The 23,904-nt window shown below is 47.3% G+C and overlaps 1 protein-coding gene across 1 annotated transcript in view; it reads right to left on the bottom strand.

The window, feature by feature from the left end:
* Positions 1–23,904, bottom strand: part of SND1 (staphylococcal nuclease and tudor domain containing 1) — a 422,171-nt gene that overhangs the window by 98,617 nt on the left and 299,650 nt on the right. The window contains 1 exon segment of the mRNA NM_205784.1: positions 994–1,103. Within this exon segment, the coding sequence (NP_991353.1) occupies positions 994–1,103 (110 nt within the window).

The raw sequence follows: 23,904 nt of genomic DNA, 5'->3' as shown, positions 1-23,904 counted from the left end.
ATACCAACATAAGGACTGCTTCTTCACGAACAAATGCATCTGACCACACATGAAATAGAGGGCAATGTGATACTGATGAGACAATTAAGGAGGTTAAGCACCCCCCCGTTAATATATTCACTGACATTTCAAATCAATATGAGAGATGTGAAAGCTTATAAACAGGTATTTGTACCACTTAACATCCCAAAGAAGCCCACACTATTGCTCCCAAGAATCTACAAAGATCCATGAGCAAGATAACCTCTAAGATCCCCATAATCTTTTTCACTATGTTATGAAATATGATAGTGCATTAAAGCAGGAGGTACCCTGTGGGTTTGATTGTTAAAAAAAAAAAAGGCAGATCTAAAACCCTAAGCCTGAGTCCAGCACACTTCCCACTGTTCCTTTTTTGTGCCCTGCCTAGCAGAATGAGTGAGAGGCATACTCCTGGAAAGAAGATGGATCTGTTGACTATGACTTGAGAGAAATTAGCAGGTAGATGGGCACCATGGCAGCTGAGCAGCCTCACTCCTGCCTGCAAGAGCCAGCCCAACAGGCAGAAACAGAAATACAATTAAATTAAGTCAGAAAACCCGCTACAGAAAATGCAATTACTCAAAGATACAAATAAATGTTCAAAGAAAATTGGCCCCTGACAGGGTTAGTCAAGCTTCTAAATCCAGCTGGAGGCAGGCAGCTCTGGGCTGATTCACCAAGGAGGAGACCGCAGAGCCGAAGGCTCACTGCCTCAGCATCCTGGCTGGGTCAGCCAGCGTTCACCTCGCATCCCAGGACACCCAGGGTGAGGAGCAATTGGCGGGTGGATGGTCAATGAAGCAGGGCTCCAGGAACAGGATGTGGGCAGACACAGAATGGGTCACGGACGTGCAAGGCGGATCGCCAGAGAAAGGGGCAGACGGATCTCCGACATTGCAGGAAAACACCAGACCAAGTGAGCCCCGCTCCCTCCACCCTCCTCATCCAAGAAGCAACTGGAAGATGCCCTACCTCTCGCTGCAGCACCAGCTCCTTGGTGAAAAGCGTTGCTTCCTCACTGAATGGCTCCCCTTCCTGCACCAAGCCTGGGAGGTTCCGGGCTCCTCTGGGGCATTCGATACCTGTGTCAGGAGAAAGGAAGAATTTGTGATTAAAAGGGGCCCATGAGGTCTGGTGTCCAGCAAGAATGGTCCCCTGACTCTGGGCGATCTAGTACCTACTAGATGATAATGCAGGACAGGACAGAGAAGTGGAAGGAGGGGAGGTGTTTAGTTCACCTGAGGTGGGAAAAACGACCACTATCAGGGCAGCAACAGTGGAGAAGGGGATCTTGGTCACAGAGTCTGGAAATTATTAAGATCACCAGGGGAGTTCCAAGTAAGATATTTGGGAAACACCCCCCACTCCACCAAGATGTGGGATGAATCCTTGTCTTGGACTCCTCACTCTGTAAGGGCCTATAGTCTCGCTGCTTCAATCATCACTTACACAAATGGCTCTCTCACCTAAATTACACTGATATCCCCAGCCATTCTGCCTCCTGAGAGCCGTTCTGGCTGATGCCTAGACATTTTCTCTTTACTATCTGACTTGCACATCCAATTCACAAGTGTTAACTTGGTGTCATTTTCCTCTTCAAATAAGCTTCCCCCTCTGTCCTCTGGTTATATTTGGGACAATAGTACCATCAGTATTTCATTCAGAATGGGAGACAGAAAAAAAACAGAATCTTGATGAAATATTAGGTGTCTGAAGCCAGACAGACCTGGATTCACATCCTAGCTGTCATTTATTAGATCTGTGACCAAAGCCCAGTGACTGAGCCCACTCAAAGCCTCAGTTGTCCTATTTGTAAAACATACTTCAAGTGCCTGTTGGTGGAATTAGGGGAGATTATTACGGCAAATATTTAGTAACATGCCTGACACATGGAAAGGTTCAATACATTTTAGCTCTTATTACTGTATCATTATTATCACTGACACAATTACCCATGCTCAAAATCTCAGTCATCTTTCATTCTACAAAGTAGTCTGCAAGATTCTTGAAGACAAAATCTCACCCTTCACACGCCTGTGTACTCAAGGACAGCACTGTATACAATATGGGTGCTCACTAACCAAAGCAGACTGCGTTTTCTTTCTCTTTGTTTCAATCATTGATGTTGCAGATATTTATCATCGATGGTGGTCACCTGTGACAGGCCACAAACTATGTCACATTTTGATGTCTGAATTAGATTTCCCCCAAATTCAAACTGCAGCTGCAATTATGAAGCCAAAAACGTGACCTAGGTTAGAGACCTAGGAAAGGAAAATAATCAAAATATGGGGGGGCGGGATGCACTTAGTGCCCATATCTAAACCACTGCTGGCCTCTCCTGCTGCAATAAGGCAGTTCTGCTGGAAGGTGTGACCTCTTATTTATAAACAGCCTCAGGGACAGTGACAGACGATCTGGCTTGAGGAGGTGGCATAGGGCGGACACCTGCTGGGAGCCTTTGGGAGAACAGGGGCCACCGCTGCTGGGACAGAAGGTACACCCCTTACGGATGAAGCCAGGTGGCTGCACGTGTTTCTGGCCACAGCACAGATTGAAGGTCAAGGAGCTCAGAGGAAAGGTAATAGTTTATACCCCAGGTTTTCAGAAGCTCAAGAACAGCGCTTTCTCTCCAAGCCTCCAGGCCTCAGCAAAGGAACACACGACATCAAACAGAACTCTGGACGGGGAGCACAGCACCAGGAGAGAAACCGCAGCAGGGGAGCACCTGGAGCTGGTGCCAGGACCATTCCCCCACTCAGGCGGAGACGGGATGGGGAAGGCCCTGCCCGAGCGCCACCTGGGCAGAAGGTCACCAGGGCTGCCCCTCTCCCTTCCCACGCCTTAGTGCCAGGCTGGGAGGGAGAATTGGAACTGATTTTTTGAAAAAGACATCAATAAACTCGTGGGACCAAAAAGCCTAAGATTCACCTTGAGAGGAGATGAGGGCTCCAGAAAAATGAAAGCTAGCCCATCCATGACTTTCACAATGTTATTAACCAAAAACCCTTTCCATTTTATATGTGTAAACTAAGCAAACAATGTAATTATCAGAGGAAGATAAACCATTCTATTCTGGCCACATAACCACAGGTAAAACACTGTTGCTCAAACAAGAGTACTGTGAAAACAAGTGTTCAGTTTGTTTGTGACTCTCGGATGGGATGTGACTGGGGTGCTGTGGCTGGGGCTGCAGCGTCACTGAGAGGAAGGACACAGAGTCACTCTAGGTGACCAGATGTCCCCACTCTTCCTGTTCTTGCCTGGGTATTCTGAAGTCTTAAGGGAGCAACACACCCCGCCAGCCCTCTCTGAATCCTGGGAGATCACCAAGTGATAAACTAGAGAGGCAGGATGGCCCACTGAGCCTGGGGAGGCAAACAAGTCAAGCTGAAATGGATTCAGATTGGCTTCCTGGAGAGACTCTTGGGCCTGTGGTGAGCGAACCTTAACCACTGCCTGTGGACTCAGAGGCAATGCCAGGAGCTGGGTTCCAGCTCTTCAAGGGGAGAAAGCTGAACTCAGCTGTCTCCCTGGCCTTCAGATGAGAAAAGTGAACACACCGCAGCACATCAATTCCCATCAGGCAGGCGGGCAAGAGAAAGTTGCCGGAGAACAAGAATATCATCGCTGCTTTTATCATTCACTCTCCCCTTTCTCCTGGCTGACTCGTCCCTCTCTCTGACCTGCCTCTTCTGAAGTAACCCCTTCTGAGGCAAAACCTGTCTCAATGTCGCACCTCAGGTCTGGGTCAGGATGGCTTAGCTGATGCTAATTACTAGGACAGAGAGAGGTTCTATCCAGTGGGAGCAGGTACCAAACACTGAAACCCAGGTGAACCCAGGTATAAGTTCTAGGAGAATAAAGGTGTGTGTGTGGGGGATGAGTATTTACCGTGCATCCTTGACTATCTATGAATTGACATGTGGCCCCAAGTCACCAAGTAGCCAGTCTGAACTCTAGACTGTCAGACGCTACAGCTACTGAGAAAAAGCCCAGTTTCTGGAGTCAAGCACTGCTCTCGCCAGTGTTGGACAAGGCAGGAGTGCAGGACTGGGGGACTCCACTTCATGTCAGGCAGGTGAGGGCGAGAACAGCTGGAGTTGACATGTATGGCGGACATGCCCCTGCGGCACTGGGGTCCTCATGAGAGCAGAGGCAGGGGGATCCCTAGATACAAGGGGGGCCCCAGGCTGCATCGCAAAACAGGGAGTGGGTGAGTGAGGTGGAATCTATTACCAAACCAGGGCTCACAGCTGGAGCTAGGAGGCAGGAAGGGCTTTTACAACATTGACTATCTGAGTGTTAGAAACCTGATGAGCCAAGCTACTTCTGAAGATGGACTGAGTGCCGCTGCTGCTGCTAAGTCGCTTCAGTCGTGTCCGACTCTGTGCGACCCCATAGACGGCAGCCCACCAGGCTCCCCCGTCCCTGGGATTCTCCAGGCAAGAACATTGGAGTGGGTTACCATTTCCTTCTCCAATGCATGAAAGTGAAAAGTGAAAGTGAAGTCACTCAGTCGTGTCCGACTCTTAGCGACCCCATGGACTGCAGCCCACCAGGCTCCTCCGTTCATGGGATTTTCCAGGCAAGAGTTCTGGAGTGGGGTGCCATCGCCTTTTCCGACGGACTCAGTAGATGAGTGTTTTTCAACTTTTATCATTTATTATGATTCCCTCCCCCCACTCACGTATGGGGATATACATATATACAACAGTTTCCACAAAAGAGTGGTCAGTTGTGACTACATGTGATACTCTGTCTCCCTTCTCTATTTCATTAATGAAAACAGCATACAGTTATGACACTGAATTAACTGAAACCTCGGGGTGAGGTTTGCAAGGTCAAGGGCTTGGGGAAGACTGAGGTGTGAAGACAGAAGGCTGGGTGGCCTGACGGCCCTCTTTGAGAGGTCAAAGGCCACACCAAGTGCTTACGTATCAGCTTTGGGACTTGGCTTTTGTGTCCCAAGGGATCAAGGACAGGACGAGAAATATGCAGCCCACTAACAGAGAGTAAGTCAAACAAGGTAACGTCATAAGGTAGGAGAGACAAGACGCAGCTGCTGAAGGCAGGGGAAGGACACGTGCAGCCAGCGAGGGGAGTCCTGCTATGCCCTCCCCTCCTGAGAGCCTGGCCAGTAGGGAAGCCCGATTGCACTGTACCTCTGACTCAAATGCCCCTTGGTGCTGGGCTGGCGTCCCCCGCGTGCTGCTTTGTTACTGATGCACCAGACTTAGAGAAGGTTAAAGAAAACATATCACAGGAATGAAGGCCGGGTTCTCTAACAGCGACCCGGAGGCTGCAGTGGCCAAGCTGGGCCAGCCCACATGCCACAAAGGTGAGCGCCCCAGATGGTGAGAAGGAAGCGTGTGTCATCAGGTTCCGGAAGCCCTCGGTAGGCAGGCCAGGCAGAGCTGCAATTCTGGTTGGGGCTCAATCGCCACTATCTGCTGTCTTTCCCACTAAGGCCCCAGGGCTGGCCTGCCTGCTCACGAGGACAGTTAATTCTGCTGAGCTTCCAATGCCACACGTGCAGGTCAGCCACCAAGCTGACCCCTGACACAGGCAACACTCGAATACTGAAAACACTGTTGTTGTTGTTTTTAAATCTCAAACATTCTTGAACATTTCCTTCCCTATAATGGGGAGGGCAGAATGGAGAAGAAAGAGACACCCATGGGGCCCTCGCAGCTGACTTCTGCCAAGGGCAGACACAGGAGAGGCAGGCCAGACACATCTGCTTCTGCTCCAGAGGCTCCCTGACCTCTTTAAAGCCCGACAGACAGACCTGCCTAAGGGAAAAGCCATTATCCCTCACACCTTCTCTATGCTTTCTGGGATAGGAAGGCCGACCAAGATTACTTAAAAACAGAAACAGAAGAGAATTTGCTTGATTCGGTACAATTGAGAAAGAGAAAATTCATCACCAGGCATCGGCACATCATTTCTGGTTTCTATTCTGCTGCTGACAAAGTATCACACATCTCCAAGCCTCAAGGTCTCTGGCTGTAAAATGAAGGTGCTCCAAAATTCTCTCCTGGCCAGGAAATCCTACCATCTGCATTATGCCCTTCTGAGATCTCCCATGTCAGGTTCAACTCTGGGAGTACAGGGTGCCTCCTTTCAAATGTCAAATTCTGGATATACATAAGCATTCTATTAAAAAGAAATTATACATTTAGAGACATTGACTAACTAGGTCAATTAACACAAACACTTTGGTCAGTCAGCTCTGGAGCAAGAAGTACAAATTGTTGTAAATGATACGATAATGGCTACGTAAGATTCTGTTGATGGCCATATGAGGGAGTTGTGTATTGCTTGAATATTTTACATTATATGTTGAGTTTTATGATAATTAAGCCTCAAAGCATGGTGCCTTTTTTCTTTATTGAAGTGAGGGAAGTATCACAAATTCGCCTTGGCTAGAAGTGACACCTTTCCAATGGCTTAGTCCAGCAAACAAGAGGCCAGGCATTTGCGGCTGGAAACAGAACTCTAGTGGAAATAGTAACCAATAGGAGGGATTAGTTGGTGGTGTTTATTACTCGTCTACTATGTGTTTGTTACTGCATTGGACATCACGGAGGGAAGGATGGAGCCTTCTGCCAACTTTGGATACTTGCGGAGATCCCCTGGCAGACCTTCTCTGCCCCTATTTCACAAATACGCATCACTGCCTACTCTGGGTTAGGCACTGGGTTGGGAGATGAAAACTCAATAATGAAAAAGACAGACTTTGTCCTAATGAAGCCTAATTAGCAGCATGACAATATCATCTTCCCCACCATTGTATGAAGTATGCTGTCGGTGATGGAATTTATCATCGGTCTGTAGGGTGCTGGATGTTATGCAGTAACATGCCATATCTGGATTATGGCAGGCAGGTGCATCCGTGTCTAGGAGACTATTGGGAGGATGCACTGGACAAGTCAATCACGAGCTCACCACTGACCCGTCCCTTGCTAAGGAGGCAGCCTCAGGCAGCTGCTTTCCCGCACGTGGCCCTGGATTCTGTCCTCTCCCTGGTCACAAATTGGGAATGGATGTCAGAGCAGGAGGTGAGAAATGAGGGAGAGAGGGCAGAGTTTCTCCTGTACTTGAGTCAAGCATAGTCAATTTATAGCAGATGCAGAGGGGAAGCAAGCTCTGTCTAAAGAGAAGTGAAAGATAACAGGTGAGAAAGATTCTTTCTGGAAACTGGGGAGCACCCAGAACATGAGGCCATTAGGAGGAGGAAGGAGGGGAGGGCATTGCTTCAACACTGGAGCACAAGCACTGGAGCAGGAGGTGCGAACCGCCTCTGACCAAAGACCGCCCCTCCGGGGTTCCAGAATCTGGAAGGTCTGATCTTAGCTTGGCTCCTGTTTGAGAGTTTAATGGATGTTCCCATAAATCTGCTCTCCTCTCACTGCTACCACAAGTAAGCGAACGTAAGAACCTGGAATTTCCAACCCAAATAAAACCAAGATGCAATTGCTTCCTGGGGTTGGTACTGTGTCTTGCTGTTGTTGTTCAGTCGCTAAGTCATGTCTGACTCATTGCGACCCCATGACCTGCAGCACGCCAGGCTTCCCTGTCCTTCACCATCTCCCTGAGTTTGCTCAAACCCATGTCCATTGAGTCAGTGATGCCATCCAACCATCTCGTCCTCTGTTGCTCTCCTCTTCTCTTGCCCTCAATCTCTCCCAGCACCAGGGTCTTTTCCAATGAATCAGCTCTCTGCATCAGGTGGCCAAAGTACTGGAGTTTCAGCTTCAGCATCAGTCCTTCCAATGAATATTCAGGACTGATTTTCTATACGTTTGACTGGTTTCATCTCCTGCAGTCCAAGAGACTCTCAAGAGTCTTCTCCAGCACCATAGTTCAAAAGCATCAATTCTTCAGTGCTCAGCTTAAGTAAGCAGGGTGACAACACAGCCTTGATGTACTCTTTCCCAGCCTGTAACCAGTTTGTTGTTCCACGTGCAGTTCTAACTGTTGCTTCTTGACCTGCATACAGGTTTCTCAGGAGGCAGGTAAGGTGGTCTGGTATTCTGATCTCCTTCAGAATTTTCCACAGTTTGCTGTGATCCAAACAGTCAAGGCTTTAGCGTAATGAAGCAGAAGTTTTTCTGGAATCCCCTTTCTTTTCCTATGATCCAGCTTTTGTTGGCAATTTGATCCTGGTTCCTCTGCCTTTTCTAAATCCAGATTTTACATCTGGAAGTTCTTGGTTCACATACTACTGAAGCTTTACTTAAAGGATTTTGAGCGTTACCTTGCTAGCATGTGAAATGAGTACAACTGTAGGGTACTCTGAGCATTCTTTGGCATTGCCTTTCTTTGGGATTGGAACGAAAACTGACCTTTTCCAGTCCTGTAGCCACTGCTGAGTTTTTCAAATTTGCTGATATATTGAGTACAGCACTTTCACAGCATCATCTCTTAGGATCTGAAACAGCTCAGCTGGAATTCCATCACTTTCACTAGCTCTGTTCGTAGTAACGCTTCCTAAGGCCCACTTGACTTCACACTCCAGGATGTCTGGCTCTAGGTGACTGAGGATTGTGTCTTAGTCCAATTTTATTTTTTCAAGTATCTGTCACACTGCCTAGCACAGAGCAGCACTGTAATTCCTCAATCAAGACTGAATAAATATTAGTGAAAAATACTTCTGGAAAGAAGTCCATACACAGAGAAGGAAATGGCTCATGAACAGTCAGGGTCATAGACCTCTTGCAAATACCAGCAAGGGGCTGACAGGATCCCGAACTACACACATCCCATTTTCAAACAGTGACATTTAAAGGACAAAAAGAAAACACAGCTATACCCATTTGCCTCCCTGGTCTTTGAATTGGCACACCTGGGGAAAGAAATTTACGTGGACAGGGCATATGGGCAGCACCGACCAGCACTGCTGATGCTGGGAAAGACTGAAGGCAGGAGGAGAAGGAGATGACAGCGGATGAGGTGGCTGGATGGCATCACCAACTCGATGGACGTGAGTTTGAGCAACCTCTGGGAGTTGGTGATGGACAGGGAAGCCTGGCGTGCTACAGTCCATGGGGTAGCAAAGAGTTGGACACACCTGAGTGACTGAAATGAACTGACCAGCAATGTCAGTGAGACCCGAGGCTGGAGCACCACAATCGTGTTTGGTTTCCAGTGCAACAGAGGAGGAAAACAATGCCCACCCGTGACCCGTGCTCGGTTCCAGGCAGTCATGCGGCCAGATGTTAGGGCAGAAAACTGAAGTGCACTTAGAGAGCAGTGGGAGATGACTCAGGGGCGGGGATGCCTGCCTTGAAAGGAAAAGATAAAAGGTGCTAAATCTGTACAGCTCAGCTAAGTGGTGACTAAGAGGGTGACACGACAGCAATCTGCAAATATTTGAAAGGTGTAAACACAAAAAGGAGGGAAAATGCTCAGCCTGAAAACAGGGGGTGTAATTATTAGGGGAAAGAAAATCTGGATGAAATATCGGAAAAACTTAGTGTGGGGATGACTACGGGGTTATAAATAAGTTTCCTGAAAGGAAAAGGCAATTATTCGATCCTAAAGCTGAAAGGTGGCCATGAAGCCCATCCCTCTGCTTCTGGGAAAGCAGCCTGGACCAGGGGACTTTTATTTTCTACATTTACGGAGAGACTTCTTAAGTAAATCTAAGTCAAAATACTTCTGCTTTAAGTACTGCTTGCTGAAATTTTAACCAATTTTGTTGGTCAAACCACAGAAGAGACAAAATGACTGTTCTGATGGGGCTTTCAGAATAAAAACAGGCTTTACCTGCTAGCATGTGACATGTGCCTGGCCAGCAGATACAGTGGAGCTAAGCAGAACCGGGGCACAGACAGCTGGGTAGAGCAGAGGACTGGACCATCTGATGTCCTGGAGCATCTTCGTCCCTAGTCTCTAAGACCCGGGTGAGCACTCGGGGAAGTGCTGCAAGCTTCCCAGAGAGGAGACCACGGACACTCTCCCTTCTTGCTATATAAACGCAGTCCCCTGGAGTGAACGTCAAGGACAAGGCACAGACAGAAAGCCAAAATAAGCTGCCTGGCACACTGACTGCACTCCGGTACCTCTGCCTGAGTCCTTGCTGCTGCAGTTGGCCAATTCATAACTCCCTGCCTCGTGGCAGACAGTAAAGAACCTGCCTGCCAATGCAGGAGGCCTGTGCTCGATCCCCTGGGCAGGGAAGATCTGGAGAAGGGGATGGTAGCCACTCAAGTATTCTGGCCTGGAGAATCCTATGGACAGAGGAGCCTGGTGGGCTACAGTCCCTGGGGTCGCAAAGAGTCAGACATGACTGAGCGACTATCCATCAATTAGTTCCATTTCTCTGCTTTCCCCTGCCATCCTTACCCCCAAGAACAATAACAACAACAAAAAAACCAGACCACGTCACCCAGAGAGTAAGATGGTGAACTTCGTATTTAGAGAGTAAGACACAGCAGTCTAAGAAAAGTAACACTTTCTTATTTTTCTACTCTCTCCCTAAGCATCAAAACCAGAATCTAGACCTCTTAAGCTTTCAGCACAAAACACAGAGACGGACAGGCCAGCCGTCTGATGGTAAGGAAAGTAGTTATCACCTAAATCCTTATGCCAAGCCAAACCCTCACATGTGGCAGGACTGGAGAAACGAAGACACGTCTCAGGGTTTTCCTGGTGGTCCAGTGGTTAAGACTCTGCCTGCCAAGGCAGGAGATGATCTGTGGTTGGGGAATCAAGATTCCCAGGCCTCGTGGTGTGGCCAAATAAAGTAATAAATAGAACTGTTTAAAAAAGGAGAAGAAGAATCTCATGTACCAAATAGCTTGCTTGCAGTCCTCTCTCATAAGATTTAAAGCAGAAACTGTTTGCAGGCCCCAAGCTGCAAATGTCGTCAGTGAGTCAGTTAACAATTGAGAACAGCAAACCGTCCCACTTAGGGCCAGCTGGTCCAATGTTTTCACATTCCCAAAATGGCCCAAGGAGCAAGGCAAACCATAGACCATTGGTTCCTAAGAGTTCTATAGCATATAAGGCCTCAATGTGTACTGAAAGGGTCAAAAACGAAGGAGGATTTTGCATTGTCTCAGATTCTTTATTCTCTTTCTTGTTCGCTAAACCGCTATTTTGTTACCTCGGGGGAGGTGGCATCTTCTGGGCCAATTTTGGAACATGTCACTGGTAAGACTCTTTCAGTGATGAGAAGAAAGGGATAAGAGAAGAATGAAGGAATCCTAATTAAAGGGATCACACTCCTCAGGTAATTGAAGTCAGGGGAGTCAGAACTGGGCAAGAGCTGAGACTGAAGCTGTTTTTAGTTCATAGTTCCAACTGTTTGAGGGAGACTTTTAGTAGGCTGCTTGATTTGGTCATCTTTGAAAGGACCAGAAAGCGAAGTTAACTGGCAAACAGGAGCAATGAGATCCAGTCTCCACAATGTGATGAGAGCTTTGGCTCCCTGTGAAGAAAGGGAGGGGTGGGGAGAGGCCAGCCACAGGGAAGAACAAGTTTCTCTGGCACAAGAGTCACACGATGTGAGCACTGGGAGAGAGTGACGTTTGGAGTCTCACCTCTGGGTTGTCAGCCCATCACTGGCAGATCCCATTCTGCAGTTACCTGAGGGAACGGACATGCCACTCCTCTCTGGAGCCCCAGAAAGTAGATACTCAATAACTGTCTGCCAAACAAATACCAGAGAGTAAAAATAGATGCGGCAAACCTGCAATAACAAGTTCTTCTTCCGAGTTCCTGCAAACATACTATACTAGCTAATGCTTGGTGAATTTACCACAAAATCTTGTCACTCTCACTTCTGGGACTTTAAGGACAGAGAGTGTTAGATGCTAAATCACTGACCGCTGTCTGAGAAGGAGACAAGGAAGGGATGGCTTAGAGGCCTCACGCTGGATGGCTGGGCCAGGCGGGGCGCAAAACTGGCTTCACCAACTTGATTTATCATTGGCTTTAGACACCAAAGAATCATTCCCCAAAGGGAGAGGAGCTTTTTCAGATGGAGCTGGAGTGGCAGATAATAATGGGGCCAGCATCAGAATAACCTTTTATGATTTGTCCCACCACAGAGCAAGAGATGGAAAACGATGATTTTTTTTTTAAAGGGAGAAAAAATTCTCACTGACAAACGAGGCCGTTCCTGTCCCGTGACATGCCAAGTGCACGGCCGTAAACAAGCCAGCCAGGCTTTCTCTGGGGGTGTGTTTGTGAAGGGGAGGGTGGAGATGGCAGGCTGTCTGCTTCCCGACACACATGTTCATTTGGGGGTTTGCTGTAAGCAGCAGCTGCAATAATATCACCACCAACCAGGAGCAGAATGAAACCACCATGCCCTCTAAAAATGCTTTCCATTGGGTTTCTCCTAATTATCGCTATCAACACAGCCACCTCACAACCTCATTACATAGAAAACAAAGCATCTGAGGTCAAGAGCTAGGTCCACAATGGTCTTTCCAGAGACCAGAGAGCCACGTGACTCCAGCGCTTACGTAACACCGTGGCACCATGGAGACCGAACCTAACAAGCCCAGACCCGTGTCTGAGTGGTGAGGGGGAGTCGGTTTCTATGAGAACCTTAACGTTAGCTTTTTCTGACTTATTTTAAACATGCAACTTTATCTCTGAAACAAAACTTAGACTTCTAAAACATAAATGTCATTTTCGGTACCCCAAAATCCTCGTGTTGGGTCTTTCAAATTCCCTATTCGTGGATAAAGAGACCAACCTGAATCTCCTGTTCAGGCTGGTAGAGAAGAGCTCCAGGGAAGGGGGAAAAGCCACGGGAAACAAGCACGTGCATCCTGCAATACCAGCTTCCAGGAGGTATCCTGCCACACACCTGGCAGCCAAATGTAAAAGCTGCTTACTCGCATAAATTTAGAGTGACTTTTTCTAAACCAAGCTGTGTTGTTATTTAACAAAATGCTTCTGAGATGTGTGGAGTACACTTTCAAACCACTGCCTTTCTTGAGCTTTCCACTCACAGAAAATTTCTCTGAGCTTCTCCTCCTGAGGCAAGTGAAAGCCCAATGTCTAGAGATTAGTATGCTCAGCTAGAGGAACTGGAGAAGAGAAAAACCAGCGACTGGCAGGAATACCAAGACCCCTGGAGCCAGGAGAATGAATAAGACTGTGAGCTGAGATGTTGTGAGGAAGAGACCTCCACCTCACCCTCTTTATACGTAAAGGAAGAAATGAAAACAAGCCAAAAAGGAGAGGAATTCTGAGAAACCAAGGTTCTTAAAGAGCACAGGCTGACCTTGGATGCAGAAATACATCCTATCCTGATAAGTAGCTTGAATTCTGGGCTGTGGATGAAGACCGGCATTCACCTTTTTTTTTTTGCTTTGGTTTAGTTTCACAAAAAAGGGGTCAGCAGGCAGCTTCCTGAGGACTAAGTCCAACCCACCGCCTGTTTTTGTACAACCATGAGTTAAGAATGGCGTCTGCATTTCTGAATGGATGCAGAAAAAATATTCTGTGACATGTGAAACACATGCAATTCAAATTTCAGTGTCTCATTCCTATCTGGCCCTTCAGAGAAGAGGTGGGTTGACTCTTGCCTGTTGTAAAACTGGGTGAAAAAAAAAAAATCCAGGCAAGGCAGAGTTTCACTTCTCAGAACCAGAGGATCAGTACAGGCGACAGCATGAGGATATCCTAAACAAAGACACTAAAAAAAGTCCACGGTCACGTAGCTGAAGAGGTAAGAAGCCAGCACACGTGGATCAAGGGAAGCCGGTGCAGCCAACAGCAAGCACGGGCGTGTGCCTGCTCACTGGCTCTCCAGCACTCCGTTCTAGGAACGTCGTCACTCCGGTACCCACCATCTTCCCCTGTGTTCCCACTCTACTCCCGCAGACCCTATTCAAAACTGTGAACTTTCCAGGGTTGCCCTTTTCTGTTTACAACTGCTTCCTTCCAGTCCATGACAGAAAACTCTCACCATCACACTTCTCGCTGGTACTCAGACTTCATCTTTCTACTCTTCTTGGAAAAGCACCTTGATCTCTGCATGCACTCGGCACTATGTCCCAACGCTGTAGTGAAGGTCTTTCCCTTTCCTCCTTTCTCCTGGGTCCTCTCTCTGGGCTGCTCGTCTTGTCTCCTGCTGTTGCCCTGAGTTATGTCTTGGGCCCCTTCCTTTCCACTCTCTGCAGCCTCCCTTGGAAAGCCCACCCATTTTCACGTTCTCCATCACTGTGATCACCTGGAACCCACGTAGGTAAGCCTGAACTGTCCTCTAAGCTCTCAAGGAGCGTCTGACAATCCTCAAGGGTCTGGTCGACATCTCCCGGTGACTGTTCTGTCAATCCCTCAAACCTCATCTTCCTGCTAACTCTCTCCCGCTCCTTCCATTGTCCCCTAGTCCGCCTGCAGCACTAGCAACCCGTTAAGTCTAAAGTTCTCACCTATATTTGATTTGTCCCTACTTTATCCACATAACCTACTGATTGCTACATCTTATCGATCCCATTAATTCCACCTCCACAGTTGTTTATGTAAACCATGGGATCTTCTGAATTCTCAACCTGACTCCGCTTGTTCAGGCTGCTGTCACTTCTGGCCCAGTCTTCTGATCTACCTGCCTGTCCTTCATTTCCCCCATCCTGATCCTTCCTTCCTTCCTGATTTCCCTAAAACTCTTCAGTGGCTTCCAAGGGTTTACCATATAAAATCAGAAATCCACAACCTGACACCCTAGGCCTTCTAAAATCTGGTCTAATTCCTTGGGACCATATGAAACATCCGTTACCCACTTGATAGCCCCTCAAATGCATGAAGACAGTAAAACATTTATTTTCTCTCATCCTCATGTTCTCTCCAGTCTAAACATCCCCAGGTGTTCACAAGATGTGGGTTTTTGACTTCCTACTGCTTTTTTTCTACTGCTTTTATTCCTTGAAAGTAAAAGTGTAGTCACTCAGTTGTGTTCAGCTCTTTTCGACCCCATGGGCTGTCGCCCACCAAGCTCCTCTGTCCATGCGATTCTCCAGGCAAGAATACTGGAATGGGTTGCTGTTCCCTTCTCCAGGGGATCTTCCCAACCCAGGGATCAAACCCAGGTCTTCTGCACTGCAGGCAGATTCTTTACCATCTAAGCCACCAGGGAACCTACTGTCTGAGCCACCAGGGAACTTACATCTTCCAATAGGAAATACCTTTAGAGCTGACTTCATTGAGAGGTCTGATGGGCTAGTGGGGCTCATTCACTGGGAGCAGCCCTTCTTGCACGCTGCAGAGAGGCACCTCTGGAGGTGAACTTGCCAAGTTGGGCTGATGGGGGATGGGTGTGCAAACACTGTGGATCAGCACTACTGCCCCCTACCCATGACCAGGCAGAGTTAAGACATTTCCTCCAGGCAGGAGGCTGCAGCAAGAGAAAGCTCCATCAGTGCAGAAGGAGCCTCTGGGATGTGGGAGCTCTTGAAGGGCTGTGAGGAGCGGTGGGGCCCATCCTGAGGAAGGCAGCAGCCTCTATGGCCTCCATTCCAGCCCACCTCCATTCTGCTTTGCAGCAGTCGCCCCAGGCACCGTGGACTGTCACAACACTGGTGGTGTTGTGACAAGCCATCTATTCATTTCCTCTCTCATTCACGGGGCTCTTGGGGATAGAAAGGAACAGCAAATCCAAACCACTGCCTCGAATCCACTCTGCAGAATTCAGGGAAAGATAGTTTTATTGAAGTGATTATCTGCTCTGTTCGGGAGACCGGAGGGAGAGAAAAGGATTTCGGCATCCAGTGCCTGCCATGGATGCATTCCTGCAGAAACGACGACTGCAGCCATCACTGTGGCCAGTGGGACACTGACAGCACGGCTGGCACTTAATTGAGGCTTTTAGCTCCTGTCACAGTGTGGCAACGGGGCAGCAGAGCGCCCGGATCTGAGCTGTGACGCAGGACACAAAGCTCGGCTGAAAAGCAGGGGAGGAGGGAGCACAGGGAGGGAGAGAATCAGGGACCTGACAGACAGGCTGCCTGAGTTTTTGCAGCGAGTGGGAGATATTAACCTGTCTCACCAGGCTGGGCCTGTCTTCAAGGCAGAGGAAAGCTGCTCCAGTGGGCTTATTACTCACAGCTGCAGGACAGCTTGTGCCACAAGCCCCGGACGAGAAGCCTGCTCTGAATTGTGCACATTTCTAACAAGGCTGCGAGTCACTGGCGAGCAAGTGGCAGTGGCGTCTTTAGGGTGGGTGGGACGATCAACTTCCCCAACACAGCTTGCGATCAAGACGTTGCCGATGATGATTCTGGGTGCTGTGACAACCAAGGGGGGAGTGTGCACGCGCATGCACACACTTGCATGTGCTCACACATCCAAGGAAAGCGGTGCAAAGAGGGGAGGAAAGGGGTGGGGGGAGGCAGACCAAAGAGCGGAGGAAGGAGGTACTGAGGAGGTAGCAGGGGTCGTAATGACCCGGATGAGACACTGCTGAGTGTGGGGAGAGTGACACCAGGGCTGTGTCCACCTGCGGATTGGCACAGACACCCGGCAAGGATGCCTGAAGGGCAGAGGCCAGAGACAGGAGTGGGTGGATTCCTCAGCAGAGCAAGCGCCACAATCAAGTTTCGTTTCAGGGGGAAAGGAAATATGAGCCGCCCTTCTGCTGTCCCTGCCCTGGACATGTCTTCCCAAGCCCTAGACTGCCTATAGGGCTCTTCTATCATCCTGAAAACTCACAGTGCTGGCTTGTTTGTGCTGTTTCTGTTCTCAGTTCACGCTTCACCATATCTGAGCCTCACTCCCTGTAAGGCCAGCCTTGTCCGGGATTATAATCAGAAAGAAATGCCATCGGTGCAAGACTTTCAGACCATGGACAGCAGCTCCTCTGAGGTTAGAGGAAGTACCTGCTCTCACACACACACAAGTGTGAGCACTGTTTCTTCCCTCAAGGTGTGCCCTCTTCCATATCTGCCTAGCAGGACCAGTGCTGGGGAATCAGAAGCTTGTTACAAGGCACCTATGTTTACAATAAATGCCAGAGGGCACATTCTTGTAAGGAATTGGGGGGGCTCTGAAATGCTGTATACCATGTGGTCGCCTGTTTTATGTGACTATTTTTCTGTTTCCATAGTTTGTGTCATTAAATAATCCTTTGTTCTCTTAAAATATATAACAGGGACTTCTCTGATGGTACAGTGGTTAAGGCCCTGCCTTCCAATGCAGGGGGTATGGGTTCGATTCCTGGTCAGGGAGCTAAGACACCACATGCTTACTGGCCAGAAAAAAACAAAACATAAAAAAAAGAAAGAAAAAAACTTAAATAAAAAAAGTGCAACAAAACAAAATGACAGTCTTGGATTGGGTTCTTCCTTTCTGGACCCTTGCTCCATACTCCAGCAAGTCCTCCAGCCCAGATGGACTCTTTGGGGTCAGAAGGCAATCAGGTGCCCTGGCACAAGGAACTCTCCGGCTATACACCTGCAGACCCAGGGACAAAAAAGGAGAAAGCCTTCCTAGGGCAGCGATTGAGGGAGACACTGACTCCTGAATGGCAGAGGACAGCTGTTGGTAAGAGGGTGGGGGCGTGAGGAGGCCAATTTCCTAGCATAACAGCCGAGAGAAAAACAAAAACAAGAGAAGTGTTTCATATGGAGGCTGTCTCCCCTCATGTCACTAAACTGGAAAATTCTATCTTCTGTATTTCACCCACCCTTAGCCAGCTGTTCCTGCTTGAGTCAGGAGAAAGGAAAATGGGTGGGGAACAAGGGATTTCTCCTGGCCAGCCTGGAACCACAAGGAGCTCAATCACTAAATGATGACTCTGGGGACCACAAAAAGGGCGTTCCTTCCTCTATCTATCATAAAGCCAATTGGTATCCCATAGGGTGAATGAGAACCTAAACCAACTGCTGCTGTTCAGTGACCCAGGCCAACCCCATGGAAAGAAGCCTGCACAGCCACTTGCAGCCCTTAGGGCAGACAGGATCAAAGAATACATATGGTGGAAGTCTGGAGGCACCGAGTTCAGCCTAAACCACTGAAGTCGCCTTGTGTGGACCAGAAGAGCTGGCACTACTAATCTACTAGGACCCTAAAGGTTCTTATTTCCCTGTTACCCATGTTCTGAGATTCTAATGGATTAATCCTTGTAGATGGGTGATATGGTTTAAAATACTGTCGGCCTGGGCTGCTGTTCCCTCCCGTGGGGTCTCAAAATAACTCTGCACAAATCATTTTTGCTAACCACTCACTCGGGCAGCTCTTCCCTGCCAGAACACACACGTCTTATGTAACACCAGGAGCTGCCCAGCCTGCTGAGAGGAGGGCGTTCCCAGAGCGCAGCTGCCCACAGCCCCTCAGGCTCAGCACAGCCCCAGCTTGGAAGCCAGCTCTGTCCCCAGGCCCAGGCTCCCTCAGCGAGAGAAGACCCCCAGGGGATTCAGGGGCTCCTCAGGAAGGTCATCCCATTCCAGCCTGCCTTAGAAATCGTGCAACTGGGATGTTCTATGAGCACTTCCAGGGCAAAGGTTGACTCTTAGATTTTTGGAAAGTGATGAGTAGGGGAAGGAACCCAGCGCCTCTCCTCTGAGGATTCACACAGCTCAGGGTGGATGACAGAGACAGAACACAAAGCCACAGGAGGAGTGGAAGGGGAGAGGGGCCACAGGACGCCTCATGAAGCCTCCTCCCACTCCTCAGGCCTTTGAGACGCCTGCTGCTCCTGGCTGGGCTTCCCTCTTAACGCTTCCTCTTGATGCCCCTCTTATTTCCCTCAGTCTCTGAGGTCAGAACCTCCTCTCTCGACTGCTCCTTCAACCTGCTCCTTTGCAGCTGCTTTCTCCTTGACACCCCAATCCTGGGCAATCACATTCATGCCCTGTGCTTCAGATTCCATTCTAAGTGGAGGCCTCTCAGTTTTCATCTTTACTTCTGACCTTTCTATCGAATTCATCTGGACCTGCAAAAATCCACAGGCGTCTAACATTCAGGGTTTCAAAGCTGACCTAACAACCTTCTCCTTGCAAACATCCTATTATTTACAAGCCAGAAAAGTGACCTCTCTCTCTCTGCCATCCTCTATTATCAAATGACCAGCAAAATTCTACATCAGAACCTTCCTGGCCAGATCTGCTCTTTCCTTTTCATCCCTACCTTGTAGCCTAAGTCCAGGCATCCCCCAACCACACTTCCTGACTTCAGTGTGGATTCCCCCAATCTAGTCTTTGTACTGTGGTAAAAGTAATCTCTTTTTAAGAGATTATGTGGACTTTCACTAGATCTAATAACATGGATGAAACTCAGACAAAACCTGGATAAAATAAAGTTGGGTAAAATAAGACTATAACTCCAAGTATGATGGCCGAGAGAGGCAAGACTCATCTATGGTGACGGAAGTCAAAATACTGGTTATCTCTGAGGGGATTATAAAGCCTGCTGGGATGCGAGAGATATTCTGCATCTCCATATTGGGGTAGTGGTGACCTGGAGTTATACATGTACTGTTATAAACATAAAATTAATAAAGCTGTATACTTAAGATTTGTGTGCTTTATTATGTAATAATCTTTCCTAGAGCTTAAAAAAAAAAAAGATGATGCATTATCCATCATTCATTGCTTCCTATTACCTATCTTAGGAATGACTAACCTGGGGAGGATGGGGCTGGGACAGGGTGTGTGTCAAGAATGTGTCTGTGCTCAGTGGTGTCTGACTCTGCAGCCCCATGGACCCTAGCCCACCAGGTTCCTCAGTCCAGGGGACTTTCCAGGCAAGAATACTGGAGTGGGTTGCTATTTCCTCCTCCAGGGGATCTTCCCCACCTAGGGATCGAACCTGCATCTCTGTCATTTCCTGTATTGGCAGGAGGAATCTTCACCACCTGGGAAGCCCTAAGATAGGCTTGGGCTGGTGTTTGCCAATCTAATGAAGTAGTATGAAAATCTCTGTGTGGTCATGTATTTTCAGAAGGCTGGTAGCCTTCTTCAGATTTATCACTCATAGAGAATGCCTACGACTTTTCTTTGAGATACAACCTAAGCAGCACAGACACAGGGCCCTTCAAAGATGGGGAGTATGACTTTCCAAACTCACCTTTAACCACTGTCCCTCTTACAAGAGACACGCTAGCCATATTTAACTATTTGCATTTTGAGTAACAATGCTTTTTTAAGTTTCCCCTCTTTCCTTGTCTGGTTATACCCCTTTCCTCATTGTCTGTATCTGGCATTTTTTTGGAGAGAAGGCCTACAGCTCTCTAAGATGTACAAAAAGTTTGCTGAGTACTCTAAATAGCAAAGAAACTGAACTACAAGGTAGGGTAAACTAAACAACTCAGAGGTGAAACAGTTCAGAACTGAAGTCCAGAGAAATAATTTGGTTACAAAGGGTGGCCTGAAGCTGGGCAGAAGTGCAGTGAAAAGATTATTGAAGGAATGAATGAATCACAGTACTGAGATCCAGTGCTTTTGTAGTAAAGACACTGAAGACCTCTGCTTATTACATATGAGATGAGAGAACAAAGATTCAATGAGGGAAGAATCAGGGGTCAAAGTTAACAAGATAACATGGAAGGGATAACACTTAGTGTCTAAACAGAAGATAGTGGGGGGGGGGGCGGCGAGGGGGGTGTGACAAACATGGTTTAATACAAGTTCATGTATAAAGGATCTAAAAACACACACACTGACCACAATTCTATAATATACAAAACCTAACGGAAAAAGTGGAGGATGAAACTGCTCTTCTTTCCTAGGTTTCTAGACTAAAACACAAAAGGAAATGCCTGTAAGGACACCTTCATGAATCATCTAAGCATTTACAGAATCTCAGCATTTTACAGTTGGGAAGAACCTTAGAAATCATTGAGCTCAAACTATTTTCACCTAGGAGGAAACAGGAAATCAGAGAAGTTAAATGACCCACACAAAGTCACATGCCAACCTGGTTATGAGACACAGATTATAAGCCCGATCTTTTGACAGGCAGTTGTTCTTTCCATTGAATCCTATCAGTTCAGGCTGAATGCACTTCAGCTTAGGCTGCCCAGTGTCCTGCTTTAGCCTACAGAGTTCTGGTTTGGGGGATCTCTTCTTGAGCAGACATATAATATAACCTGATTGGCTATGTTGGCTTTTAAAAAACACATTAGGAACTTGTTGCTATTATCATAGCTAGGTTTATGCATCATTCAAAGGCTTTTTTTGGGATGTATGTCAGAAAATATAGACACATCAGAAAGAAATTAGTCTAACAAGTAATAGCTACTGTAATCTGAATGGTAAATCTGGTTGTGGTTAAGCACCAGATTATAGATGGTAAAGAATCTACCTGCAATGTGGCACACCCGGGTTTAGTCCCTGGGTCCAGAAAATCCCCTAGAGAAGGGAATGGCAACCCACTCCTGTGTTTTTGCCTGGAGAATCCCATGGACAGGAGTCTGGCAGGCTACAGTCCACGGTGCCACAAAAGAGTCAGACACAACTGAGTGACTATACTTTTTAAAAACATGCATCACACTATTTAATACTTAGAGCACCCTAATGTACAGATGCGATAACTGAGGCAGACAGGTTAAATAATTTGCCCTAGATAACTGAGTTTATAAATGGCAGATCCGGAATTTGAGTCTGTTCCTATGAATTGGAAATTCATATTTGGAATGAATTCACTATAGTATCTCCATAAAAAAAGACATCTCACAGAATTCCCAGGGTCGGAGTTACTAACGGATCCTTGGGATTCTCTTTGTCCACTTCTGTCATTTTATACATGAGGGAGTGGAGCTAGCCTCATACCCGCAGCATTCTGTGTCTTAAATAATTTACTTTCTCCTATACACTGCCTCACTGCACGAGACTGCAGGTTCCCCCTCCACATGTGGCAGGAAAACCAGCTCAGGGCACTTCCCTCCTCTCTTGGTTTAAGGCGCTCACAGTGACAGACTTGAAAAATGGACATGCTGTGGTGATGCTCTTGCCCAGGATGCGGTGGTTGGGTAGGTTGATCATGCCCACCCACCACACTTTACAGTATTTCTACCATGTCCCCAGTGTCAAAACTCTAGACCAGACTTGCCTGGTGATGCAGTGGATGGAGTCCACCTGCCAATGCATGGGAGGTGGGTTCAGTCCCTGGTCAGGGAAGATTTCACATGCAGCAGAGCAATTAAGCCAGTGTGCCACAACTACTGAAGCCCGTGCACCTCGAGTCTGTGCTCCACAGCAAGATAAGCCACTGCAACACGGAGCCTGCATCCAGCAACTGAAGAGTAGCCCCGCTCGCCACAACTAGAGGAAGTCCATGCAAAGAAGCAGCAAAGATGCAGTGTAGCCAAAAATAAATAAAATTTTAAAATACTTAAAAAAAAACCCCAAACCAAACAAATCTCCAGACAAAGAAACAGTCACAAGGCAATGCAATGACCATGCAGTTACAAGGATCATGAAATGACAGAGGCAGCCCAGAGAACACTGAGGGAGGTAGGGTTGGAAAGAAATCAAGCCTGAAGTTCACTTGTTCACTCTTAAAGAGTGAACAACAATTGGCTAGAGGAACACATATCGAGCAAAAGTGTGGGGGCTGGCTGCTTACTGATCCTCCCAATACTTGTAACAGCAAGAAGGATGCTATGTGAGGCGAGTAGGAGTGGGAGGAGGAGCGAAGTGCTCTCCAGGTGTGCCTGGCAGGGCAAGGAGTTTCTTCTGAGAACCGCAGCCCGGGTCAGGACATTTGAGAGCTGATGTGTTATCCGTGGAAAGCACAATGCCCCATCTTTCTACTGTACTCACTTCTAAGGTAGAACATGAACCAAGGAACCGGCTTATTAAGAACATATAACTGCTTCCTATGCATTCTTTCTCCCAACAGATTTTGTAATAATTTCACAAAATCTAAAAAGGTAATAATTATTCTAACACTGTATATATACCTACTATCTAAATACAGCTTTTCATGTTATCAGCCAGATTTCTTTCTAATTAGAATTATGATCTATTTGAAAAACATTATCACAGCTTTCTTCTTCCGTCTGTCATTGTCTAATCATCAAACCTCTGCAGAGGCATCCAGAGGGGGAATGGAAGTAAAAAGGGGATTCCGAACTCATCAGCAGTTTGCGAAAATCTTTAACTTCCTATTACCATGGAACTGGCTTTCTCCCACATTACATACACACACCAGGCAAAAGGGACTGCAGGTCTGTTCTACTGAGACAACTTTCAAAACCAAGAGTAGAGTGGGTTAAAGGGGGACACAGATATTTGATTGACAGGAGGTCACATTCCACTGGCAGAAGAATAAAGACCTTGTTTCAATGGAAGATCCGAATTGAAAAGCTTAAAATATTCTTTTAAAAAAAGAAACATTGTTCTGACATCCAAAGAGGACAAATCAAATTGGTCTCCTCCCTCAGTCCCTGAAAAGGAGGAGGAGGAAATGGCGGAGGACTAAGTGCCAGTTTCATCCTTTAATTAAGCCATGTGACCTTGGCCAAGTAACAACTTCTCTGAGTCTTAGTGTTTCCACTTGTGAAACACTGAGAACTATATAACCCATCCTATCCCACAGCGCTGTAGTAAGCACCCAGCAGGGAAAGTATGTGAAAACACTGAAAAGTATGTATTACTATACAAGCTATCTTTTATTATCTTTTGGAAGATAATCATCCTGAAAAGTTTTAGTATATTTGATCATGGTCTAAACCAGTGCTTCATGGGAGATCCAATGACTACCAGAACACTCTTGGACCTTTTGGAAATATTTTTAGGAACTTTAGCTTCCAGGCAAAGGCAGAGTTATCATACTCTTATGTAAAAAGATACTGCAAGAAAAATACAACACGACGCTAATACTTTTGATTATAAAGAACATGGCAGGAGTAAGAAGCAGCCAGAAGGGATATGGTACTGATTAGGAAGAAATGGTCTGCATCTCCTAGATGCCAGG

The sequence above is a fragment of the Bos taurus genome, chromosome 4, assembly GCF_002263795.3.
Source record: "Bos taurus isolate L1 Dominette 01449 registration number 42190680 breed Hereford chromosome 4, ARS-UCD2.0, whole genome shotgun sequence".
Taxonomy (NCBI): Eukaryota; Metazoa; Chordata; class Mammalia; order Artiodactyla; family Bovidae; genus Bos; species Bos taurus.
Note: the sequence above shows the minus strand (reverse complement) of the source record. Positions and strands in the feature narration are given on the sequence as shown.